The sequence below is a fragment of the Malurus melanocephalus genome, unplaced genomic scaffold (assembly GCF_030028575.1).
Source record: "Malurus melanocephalus ecotype Western Australia unplaced genomic scaffold, MMel_1.1 scaffold_75, whole genome shotgun sequence".
NCBI classification, from domain to species: Eukaryota; Metazoa; Chordata; class Aves; order Passeriformes; family Maluridae; genus Malurus; species Malurus melanocephalus.
Genome location: NW_026623307.1, coordinates 2,065,018 through 2,089,892, shown reverse-complemented (window position 1 = coordinate 2,089,892; position 24,875 = coordinate 2,065,018). Strand labels below are relative to the sequence as shown.

General features: G+C 47.8%; 2 protein-coding genes across 6 annotated transcripts in view; one reads left to right on the top strand and one right to left on the bottom strand.

Moving 5' to 3' along the window:
* The first annotated feature begins 2,371 nt into the window (after positions 1-2,371).
* Positions 2,372-22,063, top strand: COPS7B (COP9 signalosome subunit 7B). 5 transcript variants are annotated; one of them, XM_057367166.1, is made up of 8 exons: positions 2,372-2,611; positions 3,187-3,316; positions 6,604-6,779; positions 7,941-8,016; positions 9,549-9,637; positions 10,211-10,413; positions 11,665-11,770; positions 13,059-22,063. In XM_057367166.1, the coding sequence occupies exons 3-8, from the start codon at positions 6,618-6,620 to the stop codon at positions 13,215-13,217; spliced, it is 795 nt and encodes a 264-aa protein (XP_057223149.1). In that variant the 5' UTR covers positions 2,372-2,611; positions 3,187-3,316; positions 6,604-6,617; the 3' UTR covers positions 13,218-22,063. The 5 variants fall into 5 exon arrangements, 3 of the variants coding, with proteins under 3 accessions (XP_057223149.1, XP_057223148.1, XP_057223150.1); XR_008965386.1 differs by lacking the exons at positions 2,372-2,611; positions 3,187-3,316 and adding an exon at positions 4,587-4,692 and having other exon boundaries at positions 13,059-17,786; positions 18,590-22,063; XR_008965387.1 differs by lacking the exons at positions 2,372-2,611; positions 3,187-3,316 and adding an exon at positions 4,587-4,692 and having other exon boundaries at positions 13,059-18,695; positions 19,218-22,063.
* A 12-nt stretch (positions 22,064-22,075) lies between these two features.
* NPPC (natriuretic peptide C) overlaps positions 22,076-24,875 on the bottom strand; it is a 4,797-nt gene continuing 1,997 nt past the window's right edge. The window contains exons 3-4 of the mRNA XM_057367231.1: positions 24,693-24,870; positions 22,076-23,316 (exon numbers count right to left, since the gene is read on the bottom strand). Coding sequence (XP_057223214.1) covers positions 24,706-24,870 — 165 coding nt within the window. The 3' untranslated portion in view covers positions 22,076-23,316; positions 24,693-24,705. The remainder of the gene's footprint in view (positions 23,317-24,692; positions 24,871-24,875) is intronic.

Below are 24,875 nucleotides of genomic sequence, written 5' to 3'. Positions count from 1 at the left end.
GCCACTGCCCGCGCAACCAACCCCGGCTGCCGCCCGCCGCCGCGCTGACCAATCATCTGCTGCGGTCCCCTCCTCGCCCCGCCTCCTGGCGCAGGACTGACAGCGCTACTGACCAATCAGACAGCGCTGTCCCTCAATCAAGGGTCGGTGCGCAGCGGTCGCCGGGACTCTTCGGTTGGGCCTGACGTGGCCGCGGTGGAGGCGTCGCACGATGGCCGGGCAGGATGGCCGGGCAGGGGGAGCGGCCGGTCCCGGGCCCTGGGAGGCCTCAGTCGGGAGCGGCCGAGGGGGCGAGAAGCTGCCATGGGCCTGGTCAGCACACGCCGGGTGGCGCCCGCACGTACCCGAGCCGCTGGAGCGCTTCTCCTCAGGCAGTGGGGGTCTCACGGTTTCAACTTTGAGCTCCAACTTTGAACTCGGGTGGTGCCGGGGGCCGGGGTGCTCAGGTACAGAGTACAGAGCAGCTTCTGCTAGATACTTTCAAAACCCACCTRGACGAGTTCCTGTGCCATCTCCTCCAGGTGACCCTACTTTGGCAGGGGGTTGGACTGCATGATCGCCATAGGTTCCTCCCAAACCTAACAGTTCTGTGATTTTGGCTGTCCAGAGGCCGGAGCCAACAGGACCAGCATTCTGGAGAAGGTTTAAAATAAATAGCGTGCAACCTCCTGGAACAAAGGCAGTCTTCTTTGTGCTGCAGAAATTGGAATCATAGAGCAGTTTAATTGGGAAGGGATTTAAAGACCATCCAAACTACCCTTGGACACATCCAGGAATGGGACATCCACAGCTTCCCTGRGCAAGATGTRTCAGTGCCTCACARTTWTTAGTCTGAATCTGCCCATTGTCATTTTGRAAACATTCCCATTGTTCTATGGCTACATACCCTTGTAAAAAGTCCCTCTCCAGCTTTCTTGTAGGACCCCTTCAGGTACTGAAAGGCCTGAATAAGGTCACCCTGGAACCTTTTCTTCTTCAGGCTGAACAGTGCAAATTCTTTCAGCCTTTCCTCATACGAGAGGTGCTCTAGCACTCTCATCATCATCTTCATGGCCTTATCTTTGAGTAGCAGAGTCGATTGTGGGGGAAAGTCTCGGGTTTGTTAGCATATCCCAGGAGCCAGGCTGCTCTTTAACATGAGCAAATTCATGCCACTGTTAACAATCTAAGTGCAATTGATAAAAAGCATTAAGTCATGATAAAAATAAAGGCAGCAATTGTAACCCAGTCTTCAAAAGAGGACCAGTGAACAGTTAGGGTGCCATCAATACACTCACTCATGGCTCCACTTGCCTCCAAATCAGCCACTATGCAAAAGTGGATAATGTGARCATTAATAAAGGCTGCATTTAATGCATAGGGACAAGGCCACTGCTAGCATCACCAATAAGAGATCTTAATAATAAAAATARGCAGCATTTATTTCCCTCATGTATGTGTTCCATGCTCAGTTTCTCACCTCAGTTTAAGTGTATGAAGGGATCTTTTTGAATCTGGGCAGAGTGCCAGGGGTAAGCTGTGCAAAYACATATATCTATGTTTTATTAAGAGTCCATCCTGGATTGTAACTAGGTGTGCTAAGGGGAGGGACTAAAGATTACTGAGGAGAAAAGACTGATGAGGAGAAAAGGTGAGCAAGAAAAAAGCAGACCTGAAGAAGGCAGAAACAAATGGTTGTGCATAGGGGATGAACCTGCCAGGTGGAAGTATCTCATGCTTGTTTACAGAAGTCATAAGGAACTCTATCCTGCCTCTATTCAGGCTTCTCAGAGATGAAGAAGCCAGAGACGAATGGATCTCATGGCARGGAACTCTTGAAGTCTCGAAGGGCTTCTCTAGCACAGGGGTAGGGTTGTTTCTGGAGTTTTGAGTTGGAGCCTTTGCATTTCCTGGCCAAGTCTCCTGGCCAAATTTGCTTTGCTGTGCAGGGAAGCACAGGCTTCTCATTCTTGAACTTYTGAAAATCACAAAAGAGTTTGTGGCTGAAGTGTGAAGCTCTTATGACTGCTGCAGGGACAAGGAGCAGTGCAACGTGACAGCACAACTCAGAGTGACAAAACCCCCCGGATCTCTCAAAGTCCTTGGGTTGCATTAACACAAACAGAACTCTTGAGCACATCTTAAAAATCTGATTGTAAGAAAGTTGCTGCAAATCCCACTCTCTCTTGGTGCTGCTTGGAACTGAAAACTTTTTCTTCACATCTCTGGCAGGTGTGGCAGTTTCTGAGCTGCCAGATGAGAAGATGCCTCCAGTCTGCTTTCTACTTSTCCAGCAGCTGTTCTCTCAAGGTGCAGGTAAAGGAGCTGGTGTGTCTGCAGAACAGCATAAATAGGAGATAGTTTRGTAAATTGGGGCTTCATCCCACCCCACACTTGGTGGAAGAGGTTGTACAACTTCACATCTACAACCACTCAGACATCACTCTTTGCCTGGCTGAGATGAAAGTCCAGTGAGCAGCTTAGTCCCTGGATCCTGGGAAACACAGAGTCAGACAACTTTGACTGGTAGCTCCCMTCACTGTTCTCTGGAGGTGTGTGCTGGCAGCTGCAGGGGTCAAAGCACCGGAAGGAGTGAGGATGAATGGATGAAGCGTGGTGGAAGCACGCACAGGTGAGTAACAAAAGACAAGGGAAAATAGAAACAAAAGTATTTTCACTGTTGGCCCTCTCCTTGGTGAAGCCAGGCATCCTCAAAGTGTGGGGGTCCAGGACCCCACTGCTTGGGGACATCACTCTGGCTGTGCAAGGAAATAAGATGAATTATCTGCTGCCTAAAAAAGACCTGGGCTGCAGAATCACAAGGGGAAGAGATGGGGTGAGTCAAGAGGTAATGCCAACATTAAAAGATAAAATGGATTAACATCTCCCAGCACACAGAAAGCTGCGTGGGTAGAGCAAGAGGTTGYAATAGCTGTTTAAAAGGGAATGAGACAGCTGGACATCCACATATTTTTCCTCTTAAAAAAAAAAATCCATTCCAAAAGCTGAGCTTAGCTGATGCTGTCCTCCAAAGTCCAGGTCAGCCAGCCAGGTTGGCTGTCAGCAGTTGGGAGGTATCAGGACAGGCAGTCCTGACTGACCTACATGGGACTAACAGCTGATTTTTACCTACAGGCTCTAGCAAGAGGTTGCAAAACCAATTCATGGAAAATAGCTCACAATCATAAATTTCMATTTCTGTTTCAGCCTGGAATTTGAGCTTTAATGAGTGTTGGGAAAAAGGAGGCCAGGCACTGCTTCTCCAAGACAACTGTTCCAGCGTGTCTGCAGGATGACATGAACTGGGGAAGGGCCTGGTTGGGATGTGATTAAAGAGGTAATTCTCCCTCCCTGTGCAGATGAGAGCTAAGTGTGGCTTAAGTAAATTACTGACTGGCTCGTTATAGCCCTGGCTGAGTTCCCTTGTTGCGCAGGGCATTTTTTTACATCCAATTTGCTTTGATGCCCAGAGGGTCACAACACTATTCCAATACCTGCATCTCTGCACTCATCTGACACCCCTTTTCTGATGGATGATGGGACCCTAGGGACCTGTTGTGGATGGCTCTGAGGCACAGGCTAAGCCCCATCAGTTTCCCTAATAGTTTCTGATGTTCACTCCTTGAAAGCTCCCCCCTCCTGACCATGCTGGTCCATGATTTGATCTTTAGGGACTTGCTGACTGAAAGTCAGAAACACTTTGCTCTCAGATAAAGGATTTTTAACGGAGGCACATTTTATTCACAACATGGCATGGATGAGCCTACAGACCTCGGGGAGGAAAACAACACCGAATTCCCTCTTGTTTCCACCCTTGCTTTCATGCCTCTTCAAGAGGCTTGTGGCTCCTGATCGATGTCCTGGAGAAGATCTCAACTTTTTCTCCCTCCCTGCTCCCCCAGGTCACAGCTCTGCCCTTTGATTTATCATTTGTATGGACCATTTTTCTACTGAGTTTAAAATCACTTCTAGCACTTCATGATCTTTCATTCCGATCTCTTGGAATTTCCCAGGAGGACTGGCTTGAGAGGCTCAGCTGGTAGAATCATAGAATATCTGATGGGAWGGGACTCACAATGATCATCTAGCCCAACTGCTGTCCTTGCACAGGAGAGTTCCAAGAATCCCACCATGTGCCTTAGTGTATTTATTGTTCAAACACTCCTTGAGCTTGGGACTCCAGGCTTGGGACTGTGACCACTTCCCTGGGGAGTCTGCTCCAGTGCCCTCTGCAACTATTCAATCTAATGACGGCCCCACATCCTGACAACAGTGGCCTTTTGCACGGGTTATTCTGGGGTGCAAACTCCTATGATGCTGTTACAAATATTTCAGAGACAATGCTGCCACAGCACCTCGTATCCCCAAAAAGAGAGGCAGGAACTTCACGTGTTTGTGCAGGAACAGCTGCTCGGGACCCAGCGAGCAGCTGTTCCAGTACAAGTGAGTGAAGTTTGCTCCATGGGCTGCTGGACCATGGCTCTATAGCTGCCAGCACAGCCATCCCGCCGTCCTCATCCCGGTATCCCGAGGATGCTGGGTCACGGTTCCCGGTCCTTGCGGCCGCCCGGGATGGGGCGGAACGTTCGGCGCKGCCCGCGCGTTCCGCGGGGGAAGGAGCTGCGAGCGGACACCGGCGCCGCCATCATGGCGGCCTGAGGCGCGGCGGGTTCGGCGCCGGGAGCGGCGGGACGGGAGACCGCACACGGAGAGGTAATGCCGGGGCTGCGAGAAGCCTCCCGGAAAGRGGGGCGGCGGTGAGGCATCCCCGGTAAATCACCCCCTGCGACAGGGCTCGGCGCGCTCGATGGGGCCGAGGGCTGTACCGGGGGTCTGGGGGGAACGGGAGGGCCGGGAAACCCSCGCCTTCCTCCTGCGGGGGCTGCGGGCCGCTTCCCGCCCTGAAACCCCCTGAGGTACCTCAGCGAGGCCTGACCGGCAGAGAAGCCCGGTTTGTCCCCATATTTGGGTTGTAGCCTTTGGAGCCACTACGTTGGAGTGTCTGCTGTATTTCAGTCACTTCTCACCAGGGTAAGTCGGTTGTGGAAGCAGCGAGGTATTCCCGGGGACACGGGTGTGCACACTGGTTGCAATAGCACTGTAGTTGTCCGAACATTTACTTGGAAAGGGGCAGAGAATTGGCATTCCTTTCCTGCCAGGGCATAGATACAGCCAGCTAGTCTTTTGTAACCTCATATACCAGCGTGTGGTTTGATTACCTGTGAGGGAGGACAATAGAGCTGTGAAATCTGAATCTCATTCCCAGCACAGTCAATCCGCGTGTTCTTCTGAGGAAATTGTACTCTCTGTGTGTTCCTTCTCTGTGAGCATTGAGAGCAGCAATGATGTGTAGGAAGCCACGCTGAATGTGCCTGTATTGCTGGGATTTCTCAGGCAGAACTGAGGTGCTGTTCWGCCAGACTGCATGTGTGCCTCTGACAGAAAGAGCCCCAAAGAGACGTTGGGGGCTGAGATATCTCTTATGTGGAGAGCATTAAAGGTTGCCTGCTCTGGTTGAAGCCATTTGTACCTGCAGGTGTAATATAACAGGGTAAAGTGTATTTTTRGAAGTTGACTAATACAGGAAGCTGTCTGTGGTGCCTTCACAAGCCTTAATTTGGTTAGRCCTGGTGAAACAATGAAACCCCTGTATGACTGTGCTCCCTCCGCAAGGGTGGATGTGGGCCCAGTGGTCACCCCAAACCAGACAGCTTCTCTGCTGTTCTCTGGTGTTCAGTTTTCATCACCAGGGTAAAGGTTATACCCTCTGCTTGATAATTATCCCATACAAACATAACACAAACCCTTCCTTATCTGTTCGTTGGTTTCTGAATAGCATGCTTGGGAAGTTTTGTCTTAGTTGTTTGTAAACAAACAGCTCATTTTGTGGAACTTGTTAATAAATCRTGGTTTACATTTCAAAAGCAACATGTTGGTGCTGGGAGACAACATGCACACCAGAAATGTCAGGCAGCAGCCAAAGACAAAGACCTCTCTTTACAGGGACTTAAATAGAGCCTTTGTAGAAAGGGTATTTTTATCACTCAAGCTTTCCAGTTAACCCAAAGCACTTGAACTGTACGGTGCAGACTGGGGAGCTGCTTACAGGCCACAGTTCTTTTTGCCTTTTGGACTCAGAAAGCAGTGGGAATTATGGACTTTGGACTTTATCAACAGCCAAAGTCAAAGGAAAAGGTGGGATGTGTGGTCAGTCCTTTACAGGGAATTACATCGGTTGCTGGTTTGGAGCTTAGAGGASGGGGGAAGTCAATCAAGGGTATCAACAACCATCTTTACAGCTGGCRTTATTTGGCAGCATCACTAGAAGAAACAGTCTGAAAACAGCTTGAACTCTAAACTCCTTTCCTACAAGAAAGGATCTGCAAGAGCAGATCCTTTTAGGGAACTGATCAGAACAGCAGTTTTGCTCAGATGCTGTGTGCATCGTTTTTGCTCCCCGGCTAAATTAGCAGTTGAACCTGCTGGGCTTGTGGCCTGTCCCCTGAATGCTGGAGAAAGGCCTGGCTCTGAAATGTTGCTATGCTGAGCACCTTCTGGTCCACTGCCAGGCAGAAATCAGCAGAGGAGAAAGGATGTGTTAATATTGTGTTCTTTCACTGACAGATTGAAAACCTAGAATGGCAGGAGAACAGAAGCCGTCCTGTAATCTTCTAGAGCAGTTTATTTTACTAGCSAAAGGTACAAGTGGCTCTGCTCTGACTGCTCTTATAAATCAAGTGCTGGAGGCTCCTGGGGTTTATGTCTTCGGAGAGCTGTTGGAGTTAACAAATGTGCAAGAGGTAAGAGCTGAGGTTTTATTCTAATGCCCCTTCTGCATTACCAGTGTAAGGGAGCTCCAGGAGTTTCCACAGGCTGCCTGTGAATGAAATTTCTGTGCCAGGAGGGGCCTGGTGCAACTTATGTTGGTTGAAATGAGCGACTGACCTTGCTTTTGCCTGTATATGTTAGGTGTTAAAGARTACTTATATAAAGCTTTGCTACCTTAAGGCAATTGCTAACACAGCCAAAAACCTGGCAGCAGCACAGTAGCAGTTTTAAGGAGGCACTTTGCCAGCCAACAAGGCAAAAATCCGTTTCTACTCCTTTACTGTCCTGGAAAGCAGAACTTCAGTGCTCTCCAAAAGTCTTTGTGAACAGATGTCCAGTGTATCAGGCCTGGGTGGTAACCAAATCCAAACCATTTCAAACTGAGATGGAAAGTAAGTTTCAGAGCTTTTGCTGAGAATGACTTGCCAGCCACTGCTTCTACTACAATGAGGGAATCTAAGTTTTGTCTCTGCAGCTGAAGTAGCACAGCATATAGCAAGTTTGGCATTCCAAACAGGCTCTTAAAATATGCTGAAAAGTGCCTCAGTGGTTATTCAGCATCAAATCATAAATACTTTTTTTCCCTGGGTTTGTGTGCAGCTAATGGTGTTAAAAACCCAGTCAATAAAAATCACTGCTGCTGTTACTCCATGAAGTGTTTGCAGGCCAGAGGAGAGCTGTTACCTTCAAATGCACTCAAGTTACAGTGTTCCAGATGCTTTGCTTTGAAGCTGTGGTGGCTCTTCAGGTGAGCTGTCTTAACTTTCCCAGGATGCTTAACCAGCCATCACTGTTGCCTTGCTTGCTTATCACCTGATGAGAGGAACTGGCCCTRYGGGTTGTCAGCTGAAATTAAGATTWGCTTTTTTCTTTTACCTCCCAAGATGGAGCAAAAGCAGTTGACAGTCCAAACTGGGGTTAAGTTCCAGTGCATAGAAATGGCTGGATCATCGTGRCTCTGAAACTGCTCAAATTTTCTGCTGCTCATGAGGCCTTAGAAAGGGTCCAGCTTGGGATGTAATTGCTTTTCTGGGTACTKCTTGTCCTGTGCAGACTTAAACCATYCYCTGGAGAAGTTGCCTATCAGGGTTKTGTTGACCATSTTATGTGAYATTTCTTTTCTCTCCATCCAGCTTGCTGAGGGGTCTAATGCTGCTTATTTGCAGCTGCTGAACCTGTTTGCATATGGAACATACCGGGACTATGTAGGTAAGAGACTGCTGCCTGTTTGCAGAGTGTGGACTGGGTTGCCCTTTAGGATTGTCAGAGGCAATTTGTTGCTTTCTAAGATGCCTGGTGTAGTGTGGCTGGGTGAAAGTTCCCAAGACAGAATTTTCTTGGGAGAAGAGTTATCTGTAGGGCTTCTCTGGGTCATGGGTGCTTTTTGCTTGCTAAAAATGAAAGGAAGGGCTAGAGACTGGTGTGTTACTGGTTTGGATGGGTCTGCAGTGCTGTATTGAACTGGTCTGCAGCAGAATTCATTGACGTTCACAGGCCATTTACCTCTGTGGAGGGCAATTTCAGACATCTCTATAGAAATTTAGATGACACCAGTTATGGAAACTGCAGAAAACTTAGKCAAAATTGTTCTGCATTATTTATAAAAACCTATATGGTTTGTGAGATAACCTTTTATTCCATGACGGCATTGCTGAAATAAAATGCATAATTTGTTAGCTAGAATACAAGTCAAAATAATGACTTTTATACAGCTTTAGAAAGAYTATGTGTGAATCATCTTTGTATCTGTGGAAATGTGCTTTTATCTCTGGTGCTTATGCTTCCATTCTGCTACAATTTAATGCTTCATTTGTGGGTAGCAGCCTCATCYAGACCATTACAGAGTGTGACAAATAATTCTGTCATAGTGCTGGTTCTCAGTGTGGTGGATRAGCTATCTAGTTCCTGTGAGGAGAWGTGGCATCTGTAGGTGCAAGGACTGGAAATTCCAGTGTCTGTGAAGCAACATGAGCCTCATGAATTCTGTGACTGATTAGAGGATGTGTTTGCTGTCCATGGCTCTTGTGCCACAGTGTGTGGCAGCACAGTTCATTCTTCCTTTTCTAATGAAGAGAGAGAAAGGGGGAAAAGCAGTCAAAATGTAGAGGATTGGATGAGGTGGGATGGATGGGAGAACTTGAGTGGCCCTGAAACACTCATTTCCTTTAAAGYAGATATTTTAAAGAGTTTCTTAGCTTTGGAGAGCTGCCAGTTTCCTTTCTCTCTTTAAATATTCATGAGGCACATGGATATAATACAGTGGCAGTGTGGCCATCTAGATTAATAATATTTCCTCTCTTCCTCAGTCTGGTACTTTGCACTTTAAATTCTGCAACTCTTCAAAGAAATAAAACCAGCTGTATTTGCAACTAAATCAGCAAAGGGGGAAGATTTTTTTCTATCAGCTTGTTAATGAAATAAAAATTACTTGGTAGAAACAAAGCCATTGACCAACTGTTTTGGCAGGGCACCAGTTGTGAATTACCTTCTAATTCCAGAACAAGAATTACTAAAGAAACAGAGAAGAATGGAATGGCCAAGCTGTTCTTAACTTTTCCCCTTCTTTCCCTCGGTATGCCAATTTGTCTGCAGCAGCACACTCTGTTCACCAGCACCCATATTAGCTGGAGGTGTTTGGTCTTTCAGGGTGTAGTGTGGCATAACTAGCCTGAAGTTCTGCAGCCTGGATTATGTAATTTTCAGAGTAAAGTCCTGAATTCTGTTTTTTTTGACATTAACAGCAAACAAAGATAACCTCCCTGAATTAACAGTGACTCAGAAAAATAAGCTGAAACACTTGACGATCGTAAGCCTGGCTTCCCGAATGAAGGTAAAGTGCATGGGGTGTGACAACTGTTGTCTCTTGGTTTTGTTTTAAAAAGTGACATCCATTCCAGGGCATTGAAGTATCAGACTGCATGGGTACTCAAAAACACCCTGTACTGGGAAAGTACCTGTAACATACAGTGTTSTCTTCAGCATGTAGGATACTAACTTAGTGGACTTCCACGGGTGAAGTGTGGGGGTGTCTGGACTGATGTACAGATTGGTCAGGAAGGTCTGAGAAACTTTGTTGGGCTTTTTTCACTGCTGGAATGGAGAATCATTCTTAGAAACACTGACTTTTGTTCTGGGGAAAATAAAGTAGCATTCTTAATTTATTCTGCAGTCCCATTACCTTTTTGTCTTCTAGAATGTGCTATACCAAAGCTTCAGGAATTACCAAAGTTGTGTCAGAGTATTTCATAGCCTGGCAAGCATTTGTTCTGCCAYGATCAGTCACTGCTGCACTTGCAGGTCAAAGTACAGGATACAATAAACATTTGAGTCTCAACCTTCTGAGACTTAGCCATTCATTTTGGCTCTAGGGCTTTTAACTTACTCTTGGTCTTGCTGTTTTTAGTGCATTCCCTATTCTGTGTTGCTGAAGGACCTGGACATGAGGAATCTGAGGGAGCTGGAAGATCTCATTATTGAAGCGGTTTATACAGATATTATCCAAGGGAAGTTGGATCAACGAAACCAGGTGTTGGAGGTGGATTTTTGTATCGGCAGAGACATTCAGAAGAAGGACATCAGTAACATTGTCAAAACACTCCAGGAATGGTGAGGCAGTCTCTCCACCTTCCTTGTTCCTTGTACATAGCTTGTCCTGTTTTTCCCCTCAGAGTTTCAAGTGCTRGCTCAATTTCACCATGTTCCATTAATCAGGAGTCTTATGCTATAAGTAGGCACTTGGAGGAGGAGTCTGTTGGGCAAGTTTTCCAAGATCCCATCTGGGATTCAATTTGTATTATGTATCAAGCCAAACTGTACCACATTGTGAGCTTCTGCTCTCTCTGTAACTTTTATATGGCAGAGCCCCAKCGAGGAGTCGAGGACTTTGCTGGAAGAGGTGCCAAACTGGACTCATAGTTCTGTGGTGGGAGCTGCTCCCCTTCAAGCTGGAACACTTGATAATGAAGACAGAACTGTTACTTTTTAGCCTTTTTCACTGTGTTGAGAACTGTGTGGGCAAATTCTAGAGAATCATAGCTCTTTGGATCAGATGTCTCTTTAAGTTAGTAGTTTCAGGTGCCTTTGTCTTGTCTTTGTTCCTGCAAATGCAGCCTATCTGTAACTGTGATGGGACTGTGGTACCATCTTTTTGTACCTTTGCCAGAAAGCTGTTTCTCATCTTTTTGTAGGATTCCCTTCCCACCCAAAGAAATGCCCTTATAGTCTGTGGCAGGTCCTGAACTGACTGGGAATTGCTTCCTAGTTGCTATGGTAATGAGTGCATGAAACGTAATTAAACTGCTGGGCAAATATGCTGTCCTGTGGTGGGGGCAGGTTTTTAGCTTCTCTGCTTCAACTCCCTCAGTCCCATCACGGTGGGAGGGCTCTGGCAGCTTCCAGGACCTTGCAGCATTGTTTGGAAGGTAATGGTGAACCCACTGCCAATTTCCATTTTGTCTTCCCCGGTTCTGAATTTCGTGCTGAGTGCTCTTGTCATTTGAACACTTAGGAGGCAGGAGGATTATCTCAGTATCACTTTTTTTCTTTAATTTTGAAATTTTATATTTAAATACTGTACTGCATCCTGTTTAAGCAGTAATTCTGACTGAAAAGGAAGATTAAAGTGCATTGAACCTGCACTTACTCTTTGATGGTAAGAGTAACACAGACTCTCTAGAGAATACTAAAAAATGCATTGAGTACACAGCAAAGCTTTTCTTGCCAGCTTTTTGCAACTAAGCAGGAAGTATAAATTTAATAATCTCTTAAACTTTTAGTTGAGCTTGACTTTTCAGATTGTCTGATTGAGCTGCTCCAGAGAGAATTTGTAAACAGTTTGATATTGTTTGTGTCTTGCAGGTGCGATGGTTGTGAAGCAGTTCTTTTAGGAATTGAGCAGCAAGTACTTAGAGCCAATCAGTACAAAGAGAACCATCACCGAACTCAGCAGCAGGTAGAGATGGAGGTGGGTACAGAGTCATCTCRGGCTTCTGTGCTGTTGGATAAATGTTTGTTTGCTGAAAGAAATAATCTGGTCMTGCCTGGTTGATGGTCATGGCTCTCTGAAGAAGGCTAGCAATCATGCAAATCAGGTGTGGGGTAGGAAGAAAATACATCTGTTTCTGAGTGCTAGTAAGACCACAAACATCAAACTGAGCAGATTGGAACTTGATAAATTTTTATAAATTTAGGCCAGGTGACTCCACTAACTGTGGTTTCCTGTATTGATTTCATTAGGAAAACTGTGCTTTTGCCACCAATCTTCATTGCAAAACTGTTCCCTTTGTGCAGAGCAGGCAGGAAGTCAAAAACACTTCTCTTTGTTAAAACTGGAAGTGTAATTAACAAAAACCTCCGCAGTCTCAGTTGCTTTTGCAGACAATGCCCGCGGCAGCTCTTCTGGTGTSGGGCCGGGTCCAGGCGCGCTCCCGCCGTTAGGTGGCAGCACGAGCCCGCGGTCTAGCCCGGCCCTGTGCCTGAACCTCGGCCGCTGGGAAGGTGGGGATGGGCCTCCCGAGGCGCTGCATCAGGGGTTATCATCCCCGCAGGTTTATGTTTGCATCTGCTTGGCGGCTTGAAAGGCATCCATAGTGCATTTGGTTTGCCAGATGCCTTTGGCTTGGAATTGACACACCTGACTCGCAAATCTTGGGAGCTTTTCTTTAAGGTTTGCTCATTGTATTTGTGGTGAGCCCTACAGAGTTCCAGGGGACAGAAGATGGTGCTTAGTGCTGTATCTCTCCTTTTYAGCCACAGTAGCAGAAACATTACCACTGCCTCTGACAAAAACAATTTCTGTTCCTGCTTCTTAGCAAATACCTGTGTCTCAGACAGCTGGTTAGCCCAAATGGCATTTTGCCTTTTTGAGTTCTGTCCTGAAAGTAAATTTTTCTTTCACTGTCTCCTTTACCATTCCTGGTTCTGGCCAACAGAATGGTAAGATGTCTGCCTTCTGCACCAAGGCAGTAGTAGGTCCTTCCAGCSAGGCAGAAGGGTGGTACAGTATTGTACCATTGTCTGTTAGGAAAAAAAGTAATGCCTAGTTATTCCAGACTGAAAATACTATCAGCTCTGTCTGTGAGAATGAAACATTACCTTYATTAAACTCTAATGCAGAGCATGTTACTGCTGGGAGAGTCTCTTTTATATCTCCACTCTTAYACTCCAGGGGTTTTTCAATATGTTTATGAACAAAGTGTCTGCTGCAAGGGGAGGAAGAAGCAGGTGCTTATTCACTGTCTCTTCTTGGCCAGGTCACAAACATAAAGAAAACATTAAAAGCTACGGCCTCGTCGTCTGCACAGGAGATGGAACAGCAGCTGGTAGAGCGAGAGTGCCCTCCACACACAGAACAAAGGCAGCCCACAAAGAAGATGTCCAAAGTCAAAGGGCTGGTCTCCAGCCGCCACTAGAACATGCCATCTAAGTCATTCAGTTAGGAATGACAACAGGAGGAGCAAAAAGGGCCTGCGTCTCCTTTTTCAGTGGGTTCTGGGCCAGTCCCTTCCCGGCTGGCAAGTAAAAACCTTGTTTGAATACAGCTCCCAGTTAGCAGCACCTGGTTAAGTTACACTGTGCAGCCCCTAGGAATTTTCAGGGTGTCCCTGTTCTGGTCCTGTCTAGAAGGACTTTTAAAGAAAGGGACTAACCAAGAGGGGCAGGAAAAAACCAAAATATCTGTGGACCATTTTGCTCCCTCCCAGCTAGTTTCATTGCTGCTTAACCTTGAGGAAGCTGCTGTACTGAAACAGATCATGGGATAGCTTCTATTACAAGTGTCTGAATCCCAGGGTTGAAGTGTGGCTACCAAAGCCAGGCTGGGAGCGAGGAAGCCATCAACACAGATCTTTTTATTCCCATAGGGAGCGCAGGAGGKTTTCTAGGCCAGGAACTGCTTTACATGGAAGTCTTCAGCCTTTCCACTACCCCTGTCTATTTTAAACTGGGGTGAAATTCACACTACCTCGCTCTGTGAAGATGAGTTCCAGTGCTGGGCTGTTTACTTAACTGTCTGTTTACTGCCCTTACTAAGCCCTTTAATCTCTCACAGATTTAAAGCACTGTTCTGCATCTCTGAGGCATCAGTACAATAAGGAGGAAGCAGGCTGCTCTTTCACACGGTCCTTGCAGGTGGTTAGGGGCATGCTAGAAACTGTTCCTCCTGAATGTGATGTGACCTCCCAGAGCTGCTTGTGAGTTGTTTCCCCCATTGGTACCTTCAAAGGGTAATGCATTCGCTCTTCCTTGGATGCTGGCGACAGTGGGAGAGGAGCCTGTTTGGCATCGAGGCAGGCTGGTGGCCYAGGACCCACTGGCAGGGGTCGCAGCAGCATCCCCTTGCTGAAGCAATGGACTTGACTAGTCTTTCTGAATTTTGAACATTTTCAGGTTGTATTTTCCTTCCTTTTTTTTTTTTTGTACATTGTTGTGATTCTAAAGCATTTCAGCCTTTGTTTTGTGGGGTTTTTTATTTGTTACGAACTAATTTCAGGTGATTTGCACCTAGTTTGGCAAGGTGTGGGGTTTTTTTTAAGGGGGAAGCATTGGAACAGCAATTCATAAAAAAGCACATTTTAGAAAAAAAATTAAAAATACTGATTTAATGTCAGAGTCTGGAGTCTTGACTTTGAGGCTGCTTTAGTCTTGTTGTCCAATGGTACTTGTTTACTTGAGCATTTATTTGATTCTTGGTGTACATTGTCTGAAGGTCTAACTGTGCTCCCTGATGCATCTGGGAGACAGGGAAGCCTCTTCATGTTTTGTGAGTCGTTCATCATTGTCCAGATTTGTGCAGAAGGATCTGACAAAGCTGGTAGCTGAGCCCCGTGTCCTGAGCTTGAACAGCTTTGATGCCTGGTTGTGGAAGGTTTGTAGCTGTGCTCTGTCTTAGGCCAGTTGATTCCTTYCTTTGGGTCTTGCAGAGTGCTGCTTTATAGTTTGGCCCCTGCCTTTCACTTCTATAAAGAGAAGTGCTTTCCCTGAGCAGGCAGGGGAGCTGTTTAAGCAGAGGACTGTGACAATGCTCCAGTCCTGCAGCCAGCTGTCACCTGCACTTGCTCGTGCAACGCACGTGCCTTCCTCTTACTGCTACCAGGACTCTGCCATCTGCATGTTTGCAGTCCTTAGTCACAGGACTTGCTCACTTGTGAAAGTAAATCCCTCTCCTTTTCTTCTGCAGTGCAGGCACACCAACTTTTAATCTGGAGAGGAAGATCTAAATACCCTCCCTCCAGCTTCCTCTGGGTTAAGTCCCAGAAACTTCTGATTCTGGTCAGGCTTCTGATTCTTTACCAGCTCTCTCCCGCTAGAAATGCAACAAGGATGTTAAGTGACTAAGCCCAGAGCACGAAGCCTTCACCAATAACTCAASGTAACTGTTTCCTAAGCAGTGACAGCATTAGCTCCTGTTTCAGCTTCTTCCAGTATTTAGGTGACAGCTTCTCAGGAGGTGCAGGTGGACCTTGTGTCCCCAAGTCTGTGTGATGGAAATGGAGTGGGTCTGTTTCTGGTTTGCTGCGTGGACAGCTGTAACATACAGGTCTCCCKGTTTCTCACTGGGTTTGACTAGAGAGGAGAGGCTCTGGTCCTCTCTGCTTTCCATTTTTAATATCAGTCTTGCRAAGAGGYAGGAGGAATACAAATGCCTTTGGGGAATCATTTTAGCTCCTCATCAAGCTGCAGTCTTCTGGGGAAATAGATGTGAGTTTGGCACACTTGGTGTTTATCCCCTGCCAGTTGCAGGAGTCACATTAGTTTGCTGAAGCTTTAGTGTGTTGGAGGTTTCTGAGTTGGTTCTTACGTTCTTGCTGTTCTCAAAGCCTGGCTGGGGGTGAGGATCTTATTTATGCTTTGGTATGCCTTGCCTTTGATCAGCAAAGAAGCAAGGGAGGAAATAGCACTTTGAATAAAGAGCTGTTCCRTGTCTGATGGCAACAGAGGATGGAGAAGGGGTACTGGAGGAGTTGGAGTTGTTTGTGTGTTTGGCTTCCCTGGTGTGCCAGCGAAGGGCTTTTGCCGCAAAAGGAGGGGGACGTCTGCAATGAGCCCAGGCTGAGATGAGTCATTAACAAATGACATGCACAGAGTACCTGGGGGAGGCAGACAGCTCTGCAGCAGCTGGTTAATGAATCTGGCTTGAAGGAAAGAGTTAGAAGCTATTCCAGGAATGAAGCAGAAGACAGAGTTGTTAACGAGCAAGGATGCAGGAGGTGCTGTGCTGTTTGAGAAGGACAACAGATAAAAACTGCATTGACTCCTTGTGACTACAGGAAGGGCAGCAGCTCAGAGCAGAGYTGTGTGAATTAGGGGCTGGTGGGGGTTGAATTGTGGGCAGTTTCCAGCCAGGGAGCTGTACTGCTATGGGTATGAGAGGGAGGTGGAAGCAGAGGCAGATTTGATGCAAACTTCCGTAGATTGCTTGTGCCTGCTGGAGGCAGCTAGCACAGCTTGTCTGAGCACTGCTGGACACTGTTCCCTGGTGCAGGCTGAGCATCCTGCCCTGCTTTGGTTTATGGCAGCGATGGGATGCTCCAGCTGCAGCTCGCTCCAAGATTGCAGCAGGACAGACTTTGAGCTATTGAACTTCTGTTTGCCTTTTCYACCCAGAGGGAGAGAAAGTGGATGGAACTGCCTCCCCTCTGCTCTTCAGGGCTTTATTGTCTAGCTTTGTGTTCTGCAGTTCCACTTGTACTATTGCTTGTTTAATATGGGATTGAGCACTGAGCTGGAAAATGGAAGAGAGGATCTCAGCTGATTRCAGTGCTGGTAGGCTGCCCTAGCCCTAAAGCTGTGCCTCATGCTAACAAATGTCCCTGGCATTCTTGCCATGACTCAGTTGATATCAGCTAACATCAGGCAATTCTGAAACATGATGTCAGTCTTTTACAAAAAAAAAAAAAAAGAAGTTTGGATTGAAWTCTCTTCTTCTTTTGCTTCCCTCCTCACCTTCTTAGCTAAGCTGAATGCTAACTTACTCTTGTGTTGATAGCAGAAGGCTAAATCAGTGATGCTGACAGACCCTTCTGTGTTCAGATTTGAGACCTGTCCTGCAATCAATCTTGTGCAGACCTAGGAAATGCCATGGRTGCTTTGTGGAGCTGCTCTCAGGCTTGCAGGTCTCTCTCTGTGGATCATGTACAGGAATAGGACCTGCAGAGCTGCTCTCCAGAGTGAAGCTGGGGAAAGTGAAGACACTGTGGAAAGAAATGGCCGTTTTCTCACCTGCCCCACAAAGTGAACTTTGTTGAACATCTTTCAGTTCCTGAAAGAATGGAAAAGGATGYCTGTCCCCTTATCTTTGATAGCTGTATTAGAACATAACCAATCATGTGGGTAAACCAGACTTTACCTAAACCTTCAGTCCTGTACAGGTTTATATGAGTGCACCTAAGCTGGAAACCACACAAAGCCCATCCCTGCACAGTGAAACAGTTGAAGTTTGTACATTTGTAGAGCTGTTGGTGCTGGGGTTTGTTACTTCTGGGTCTGAGCCTGCTGCAAACTGCAATCAGGAAAACAACCTTTYTCTTTATCATTCTAAATAATGAGACAATGAAGAAATTTAAGAGCCTGCCCCACAAATACATAGACCCARCTAGCCAGACCTTGGACACCTGGTYACAAACAAAGTTTCCTGTTGTTTTTTTCCACCCCATTAAGTCCTCTATAGCACCTGACYCAATGCAAGGGAACCAAAACCTGAGTCTGCATAGCATATTTTTGTGTAATCTGAGAGAGAGTAACCCAGGGGCATAAGAAAGGTAAATTAAAGTTTAGRGAGATCTCAGTTCCTACTTGTAACCTCAAGCTTGTATTCTTCATATGGAATTTTAGCCTGACAGTCTGATTGAATCTCTCGGCAGAGTTTTTAGAAATATGTCATTGTTTCACTCTGCTCCGTGACGAAGGTCCGTGTCTCTCAGGGACTGTTGACATTTTGCTGATATTTCATCAAGTTTGGCCCTACCACAGAGCTYCCAGAGGTAAGTGATTGTATTCTCTGTAAAGAGAGTGTGTGTTTACCCCCTAGCCTGGGCTGACCCTGCCTCTCAGTGTCCCCGTGGTGCTACTCCCCTCTCTGATTAATCAGCCAGGCAAAGGAATAGGCAAAGCAGCACTTTGCTCCCTGTCTCTGAACCCACAGGCATAGATGCTTCTTTTTCCTGCAGTGTGTACATCTCATGATATGCCCCACTGCAAATTGCCTGACCATGGTAGCTGTGACCAGTTTTTGTTGATAAGAAGTGTCCCTGCTTTAGTGAATGCACATACACACTGGACACTGGAAATTCCAGGCACTAATGGGATGCCATAAGGTCATTTAATGGTCCTGAAATAYGTATTTTCCCACAGAGCACAAAAGAATTTGTGCCAGTAGTCCTTGCTTTCTGTAATTCTAGTAGAAGATGGGACATGCTACCATATTTGCWGATCTCCAAAGAGCCTTTGGAGTATCTGTATCATTAGGGTGTTTTTAAAATGCCCTAATCACACATGATACCTCTGTGTTTCCAGAAGAGCTGATTGTGGTGGGTAAGCAAAGCCKTGCTCCATCAAGGATCAGCCGCTTTGTGAGTAATTTGGAGCTTGTCTGACCATAGGCTTTATTTTCATGGAAATGAGGTTTGGAAGTAGTGCTCTCTTGCCCTTCAGACTTTTCCCAAAGATGCTTTTTATCTCACCAGCCCTTGTGTCTCACTCACTGTCTTGTGATTAGCACAGTGCTAAGGCTGCTCTGTGCTGATGCAGTAAGTAACGTCTCGGTGTTTCATTGTCACCTTCGCAGCTGTTAGAGAGCACCAGTTCCTTCAGGATTACCTGCCAGCTGTGATGCTGTACCTTTTACATCACGATTCTCAGATGACACCTCTCCTTGCTGGCAGACAAGCCAGGTGGGTAGGCATTGCTCCTCTGAGCTGTTCTGCATCTCAGGAGGCACAGGCTATAGCCTGGTATAGTGTAAAGGAAGTCAAGGACAAGGACAGTGTTGTAAATAAGGGGCAAAACACAGAGCTGTGTCCTCTTCCAGCTCTGCTGCAGCTGCAGAGAGCAACCTTGGGCAGATSAGTTCCTCTGYAGCTGCACTTCCCAGGACAGCCTTGCTCCTGCCTGCTGAYTGTGACAGGGGTTTGGTCTCCTGGCTGGGCAGAGGTTGGTTGCTGATGGAGTTGAAGAAGATGGGTGTGTGCAGTAGGGGGGAAATCTTAAACCTTTTAAGCTTTTCAGGAAGTCATCTTCCTTTTAAGTAGCATATCCTTCTTTTCCCCTGATGCAGATAAGGTGGTCCATCGTGGAAATAYCAGCCTGGAGTATTATGGGTAATATACCAGGTTAATTATAGAGGGGGCAGGAAAAATAGCCTGTGCAGTTTTCAACAATATCAAAGGGATCCTACCTAATGATTTTCCTATTAGCTCTTTTCCCAGCCTGCCAGAGTTGGTGCAGAAGTGTCATTTACAAAGGCAGTTTGCAACTCATTACCCTGGATTTTCACTGTAGCTCTGCTCCAGAGAGCGTGGGCTTTTGCGGCATGCCCCAACCTAATGAATTGCCTGATTCGGTTAGTGCTGCCATCCCTCCTGACAAGGTTAGTTGCTGACTGACAGGAAGGGGCCCAAATTCAATTCCCTTCTTGTTTCCGACTCACACTTGTGTCAAGTGCAGGCTCCCTCTGGAAGTTGCCCTGTGATCTTTTCCCTTTGTTTTTCTGCATTCTGGGGGAAGCAGCCCATKCTTGGAGAAGTCCTGGGGCAAGTGGCAGGGGCATGTGTGCTGCTGCCCCTGGCAGTCCCTGCTCCATGCCTCAAGTCCCTTTCCAGATGGAAAATTCCTTTGCTTTCYTGCTCTGGGACTCTGGGTATCTCTTTTCTGTCATTGCTTTGGGATTTGCTGTCACCTGAACTAGGCTTTGTAACCCTTCAGCAATAAATACCTGGGAAAAGTTGTGTGAATGATACCGGGGAAAAACACGCAATATGGGCTGGGGGAACAGGATGATTTCCCACAATGAGAAGGCGACTGCCCCTGTTGAGAGCGCCAAGGTCTGCTCCAGCCTCCTTGGGCTTTGCCAGGCACTACAACACTGGAGGAAGCTCTTTGTCCTTTTTCACTGGGAGCTSTGTGCTTTTTCAGGCTGGGGGCCTATGGCTCAAACCCTGCTTGGAGTTGCTCCTGGAGAGGAGAAATCAAGGCTGTTCCTATATCATGTCATAAGTGTTCCCATTTGGAAGCTGAATTGACTACTGCTCATTCACCTGGTAGTGCAGAAGCGTGTAGGCCTGAGTATGGACAGGAAAGCTTGGGACTCCTGCCCTCCTCACTTCCAGATGTGTGTCCACACCTCTGCTAAAGGCCATTCTCTGAACCTGTGGTTGAGATATCAGATGCCACCTCCTGAGGCTGCACCTTGCATCCAGAACGCTTTTTATGCTCTCTGGGCTGGGATTGTCGCTGGCCATGGATGCTTTAATGGGATGTTKTGAGGATCTGACCTAGCTGGCCCASGGGGGAGGCAGTGATGCAAGATGAATTTGTTTTTACTGCACATGATGACTCCTTGCCTTTAATTAGATTCCTGTGCCCCCTCTTTCTTGCTGCCCGTGTTTTCTGCTGAACTCCTGTCAGGGAGACCCAGTTGTGGCCATTTCAGGTGATTGCTGTGCTCTAATGAGCCACTTCTGATGCCCATTCTGGCTTGTCCAGTGAACCAGGAAAGTGCTCATCARTGCTCAGAGAACTGACCTCTGCTGGCAGTGCCACTCTCTGCCCATCAGACCCACTGGTGTGGCTGTGCCCCACAGGAGCTGAGGTGGAGTGGATCTGAGCTTTCCCAAGTGCTCTTTCACTTCTGAGTGCTGCCTTCTCCCTTGCACAGCAGCACACACACCCACATGGGCACGATATTCCCATCCTGCCGGTGGGAATCCAGATGCTGAGGGACAGAGTGGCTTATCCCTGGTCAGACCAGAACCAGCAAAGCGAAGAACCAAGCTGTTATCCCTGCCTCTGCTCTGGGAGCTCTCACTGATTGCTCTTCTGCCAAGCTAATGTCCTTTTGCCACACAGCTTTGACTTTTTCCTTAGGCCTGCCCTTTCCCAGGAAGCATASTGGATGGAAGGAGCCTGTGCTGGGGCTTTTTCACTTGGACTATGCTGCAGAGAAGAATTGGGAATCCAGACTGTACACAACCCCAGGCTGTGATCTCCAATCTCCCCAGCCTTATCTCAGGTTCTGACGCACTTAGGTGATCATATTTGTGTGGATTGAATTCCTGAGACTGAGTCCCTGCTGCTGTGTTGAGGGCAACCCCTCTGTCACCAGGCAAGTGGTTTTATTTCATTTCTGATTTGCAGCAAAAAAGTCAAAACTTGAAGGGGAATTGTCCCCACCTTGGTCCCAGCCTGGCACTATGTCATGGTTCCTACTCTGGCTTCATGCTCAAGGACCAGGACCCTGAGTAGGACCTGCAGCACTACCTTCTTACACCTCTGTTCAGATCTGGTTGTGCAAGGTCTGCACAGTAAGTGATTCCTTATTGTCCCTTGGGTTTGCTGGGTGACAGTGGACAGTCCCCTCTAATGGGCATCTCTTTAGGAGTTCCTGATAGAGCCCCTCCTTTCCTCTAAAGATATGTGGAGCTGCTAAGGTGACCTTCACAGGTGTATTTGCCTTACAGAGCCCTGACAGTGGGTTTTTGTTCCCTATGGGAGCTGCTGCCTGTCTGTCCTTCCTCCCTCCCTGCCAGGGTCTYGATTTTGTTCCCCGTAGGCAACATCTTACGTGAACCATCAGCTGCTGCTCCTCGTCCAGCTGGACTCTGTGGTCATTATGAGGTGGGTACCTGTCTCTGACAGAGGCCGTACTCATGGGAGGTCAGAAATGTCACCCACACGCTCCTAACCTGGTGATTGAACTGTCAGTGTCTGGATGAATCCTCTTGTTCYGTAAACCCAGAGTTCTCTCAAGAGCTGGGGTCAGTCTGGCTGGAGGTTTCTGTGGTTTCCTGGWGGTTGCTAAGGAAAGGATTGCTTTGCCTTTTGGTCTTGGTGACTTTCTTTTTGCCCTGTCCTAGGCACCRGAGCCCAGCAGAACATAATGCTCGTTGTTTCCCAGCACACTACAATGGCCAGGGCATAATTTGTGACTCCTGTCACGGCTGGGCYGGGCGCCTGCCACTTGTTTTTTTCTAAGGCCTCTTTGAAGAATGACACCAAAGAGCCTTCAACCAGGAGTTTGCATGTTTACTGCACTCCCCGCCCCCTCGCTTGCTGTTTCCTTTAGAGCTCCAAGTCATTTTAACGATTTATTTCATGCACTTTACATAGAAAGAAGCTGTAGCAACAGCTGTGTCCATGAATCCTTACCAGGCAGCTCTCAGTATATTTTGGTTTGTCTACGTATTGTCCCCGGCTCAGTTAAATAAATCTCTGCTGGAGGARAGGGCTTTACAGCTTAGTGGCAAAGGGCTGGTGAATGGGAATGTCAACAAGACACTTAGTGGGCTGCTGGATCCCGGAATAGCAGTGCCTCCGGCGTAAAGCCCTGCTCCCACCAGTGCAGCCAGGGGCCAGATCCAGTGCAGGCTCTTCGTTGTTGTCAGCAGGGACGGCATTTCCATCCGGCGCCCAGTGATAGAACTGTAGTTATGGCTGAAATTTGGACTGGAAGTGGTTAAAGCATGCCTAGGCCAGACGCTGCCCTTGTCACACTGCTGTCGGTCCAGGGCTCGGCTGTTAACCATGGTGGGCTCATTTCCACTGGTTCCATTTGGGATCTGGGCATGGATGTGCTGCCCCAGGCTCTGTGCTCTCACAGGGAGCTCAGCTGGAGTCTGCAGAGTCTTGCAGCGCCATGCAGGATTCGGTCCATCAGAGCATCACAGGATTGGGCACAAGTTTACTGTTGCACACGGGATCAAAACTTAAAATATCAGCTGGCCTTTCTCTCACTCCTGACTTTTCTAAAACATCTGAAAGTTTCTTCTTTAGCTCYGTTAAAGTCAATCAATCCAACATTTAAATTGTATGTGAGTTTGATAAATAAAGACAGGTTACAAAATGCCACACGGAATGTTTTTTTTTTTTAAAGTTTTTCAACTACTTAGGACAAAAATGTTACAATGCTTGACTTTTCATTTAGTTACATAAATAATTTTTTTTATAAATATCTCTTTATAAACAATATATAAATAGCTTTACAACATAAATACATTTATGCATGACATGAATTTACAAACAGCAACGTTATACAGTTGGCTTCATCAGTCTCTTGGAAAAGCACTGTCCCTTGTCTCGGTGAGTGTTTGTATATATAATATATATAAGATAGAGAGCACTTGTTAAAAAATAACAAAACCAAAACAGTTGGTGTCATGACTCCTCGTACCAAAAACAAAAACACAGCCACATCTTTTGTCCATTCCAGGGGGGGTCTCTGCTCTTCTAGGTGCTGCCTGGGGGATGGCCGTGCCGGGCCGCGCATGGTAGGAGAAAGCGGACTACGGAATCAAAGCCCTGTGAGAAACAAGGACAAAATGCCTGTTAGTACTTGCCACACAGCACCCCTTACCCATCCCCAGCCGAAACCCCTACCAGAGTAACCCTGGCCTGGGGCTGGGGGATGCTGAACTCAGCAGAAGCCCTCCCTGAGCATTTTTGCTTGTGCTAATCGAGGAAGAAGTACATCCTTTGCTTTCTGGCTATKTGGTATTTAGGGGAGAGGCTGAATGAAGCTGCTGTTCCTCCTGCCCCTGTGTCTGTTGGAGTTTTTTTCTTGTCCTGATGGGTTTAGTGAGAGGCAATGGATATGAGCTGCCTACATGGGGCGCGTGTGCTCCTTGGAGCCCTGAGCTGGCAATAYTTGGCAATACTGGGGAGTCTCTACWTGAGGGAGCAGAGAAACAGCACCCAYCCCTCCAGGACAGGCCATGGGCCAGCAAGGGCACCCTGTGGGCACCTTTGGACTGTGTTATTCCCATCGCTCTGCAGAGCAGCAGGATGCTGGATCCAGTCCCTTCTGTGCCCAGTTATGTTACTRCAGGGCCAGGCACCTCCCTATGAGTGGGGCAGTGCTGTGCCATGGAAGAAGAGTGAGTGGCCTGGGCTGCAGTGTGAGTTCATGTTTGTGTCCTGCTGGCAGGGCCAGGCCAGAAGGGTGCCTCACTGCCCCCAGCACCCTCAGGGAGACCTGGCAGGCACAGGCACTGACATGTTTTTCCCAAACTCATCACTTTGGGGAAGTGACACTCCTTTGYCCATTGGTTCCTAAGCAGTGGCTGTGGAGCATAGTGGGAAGAACTCCCTGCCTCCCATAACTTGCTCTGATGCAAATACCTAGAAGACACCCATGGAACTTGTGTATTGTTTTTCCTTGAATTAACAGTACTGGAGCATAGCTGAGACAGGTGCCTCACTAACCATCCCACTGCAGGCACACAGGGGGTACCTGCCGCCCTACATCTACCCATAAGTAACCCATGTGTGTCAAGCACAGGGGGCAACTGGGAACGGGTGGCTGCACCAGAGCTTCTCCTGCATCCTCTCCAAAGCCTACGGGTCTAGTTCAAATTAGGAGGAATCCCTCAATTTGAGCTGCTGCGGGAGCAGCTGGGGTCTCTGATCTTGCTGCAGGGCAAGGCAGCAGAAGAGCCGTTGGATTCCGGATGGGAATGCAATGAAGGCCAACTTTGGGGTCCTCCTCTTTGCCCCTTTGCCCGCCAGCAATGCCAGGGGTTGCGAGGCTCAGCAGTTTGAACACCAGCAGTCCTGCCCGCTGGCATCTCGCGTTCGCAGGGCAGCACATCCTCCGCAGCCCCCCGGCCCCATCCCGACCCCATCCCGGCCCCATCCCGGCCCCATCCCGGCCCAGCCCGGCCCGGCCGCGCACTCACCGCCAGGGGTCCCTCAGCATCCGAGGCCGCTCATGGCGCCGATGCGATCCAGCTTGAGCCCGAAGCAGCCCTTGCCCAGGCCCTTCTTGTGGAGGCCCTTGTGCCGGCGGCCCGGCGGGTCCTGCAGCAGCCGCGCCCAGCCCGCCCGCGGCCGCGCCTCAGCCCGCGCCTCCCGCGCCTCCC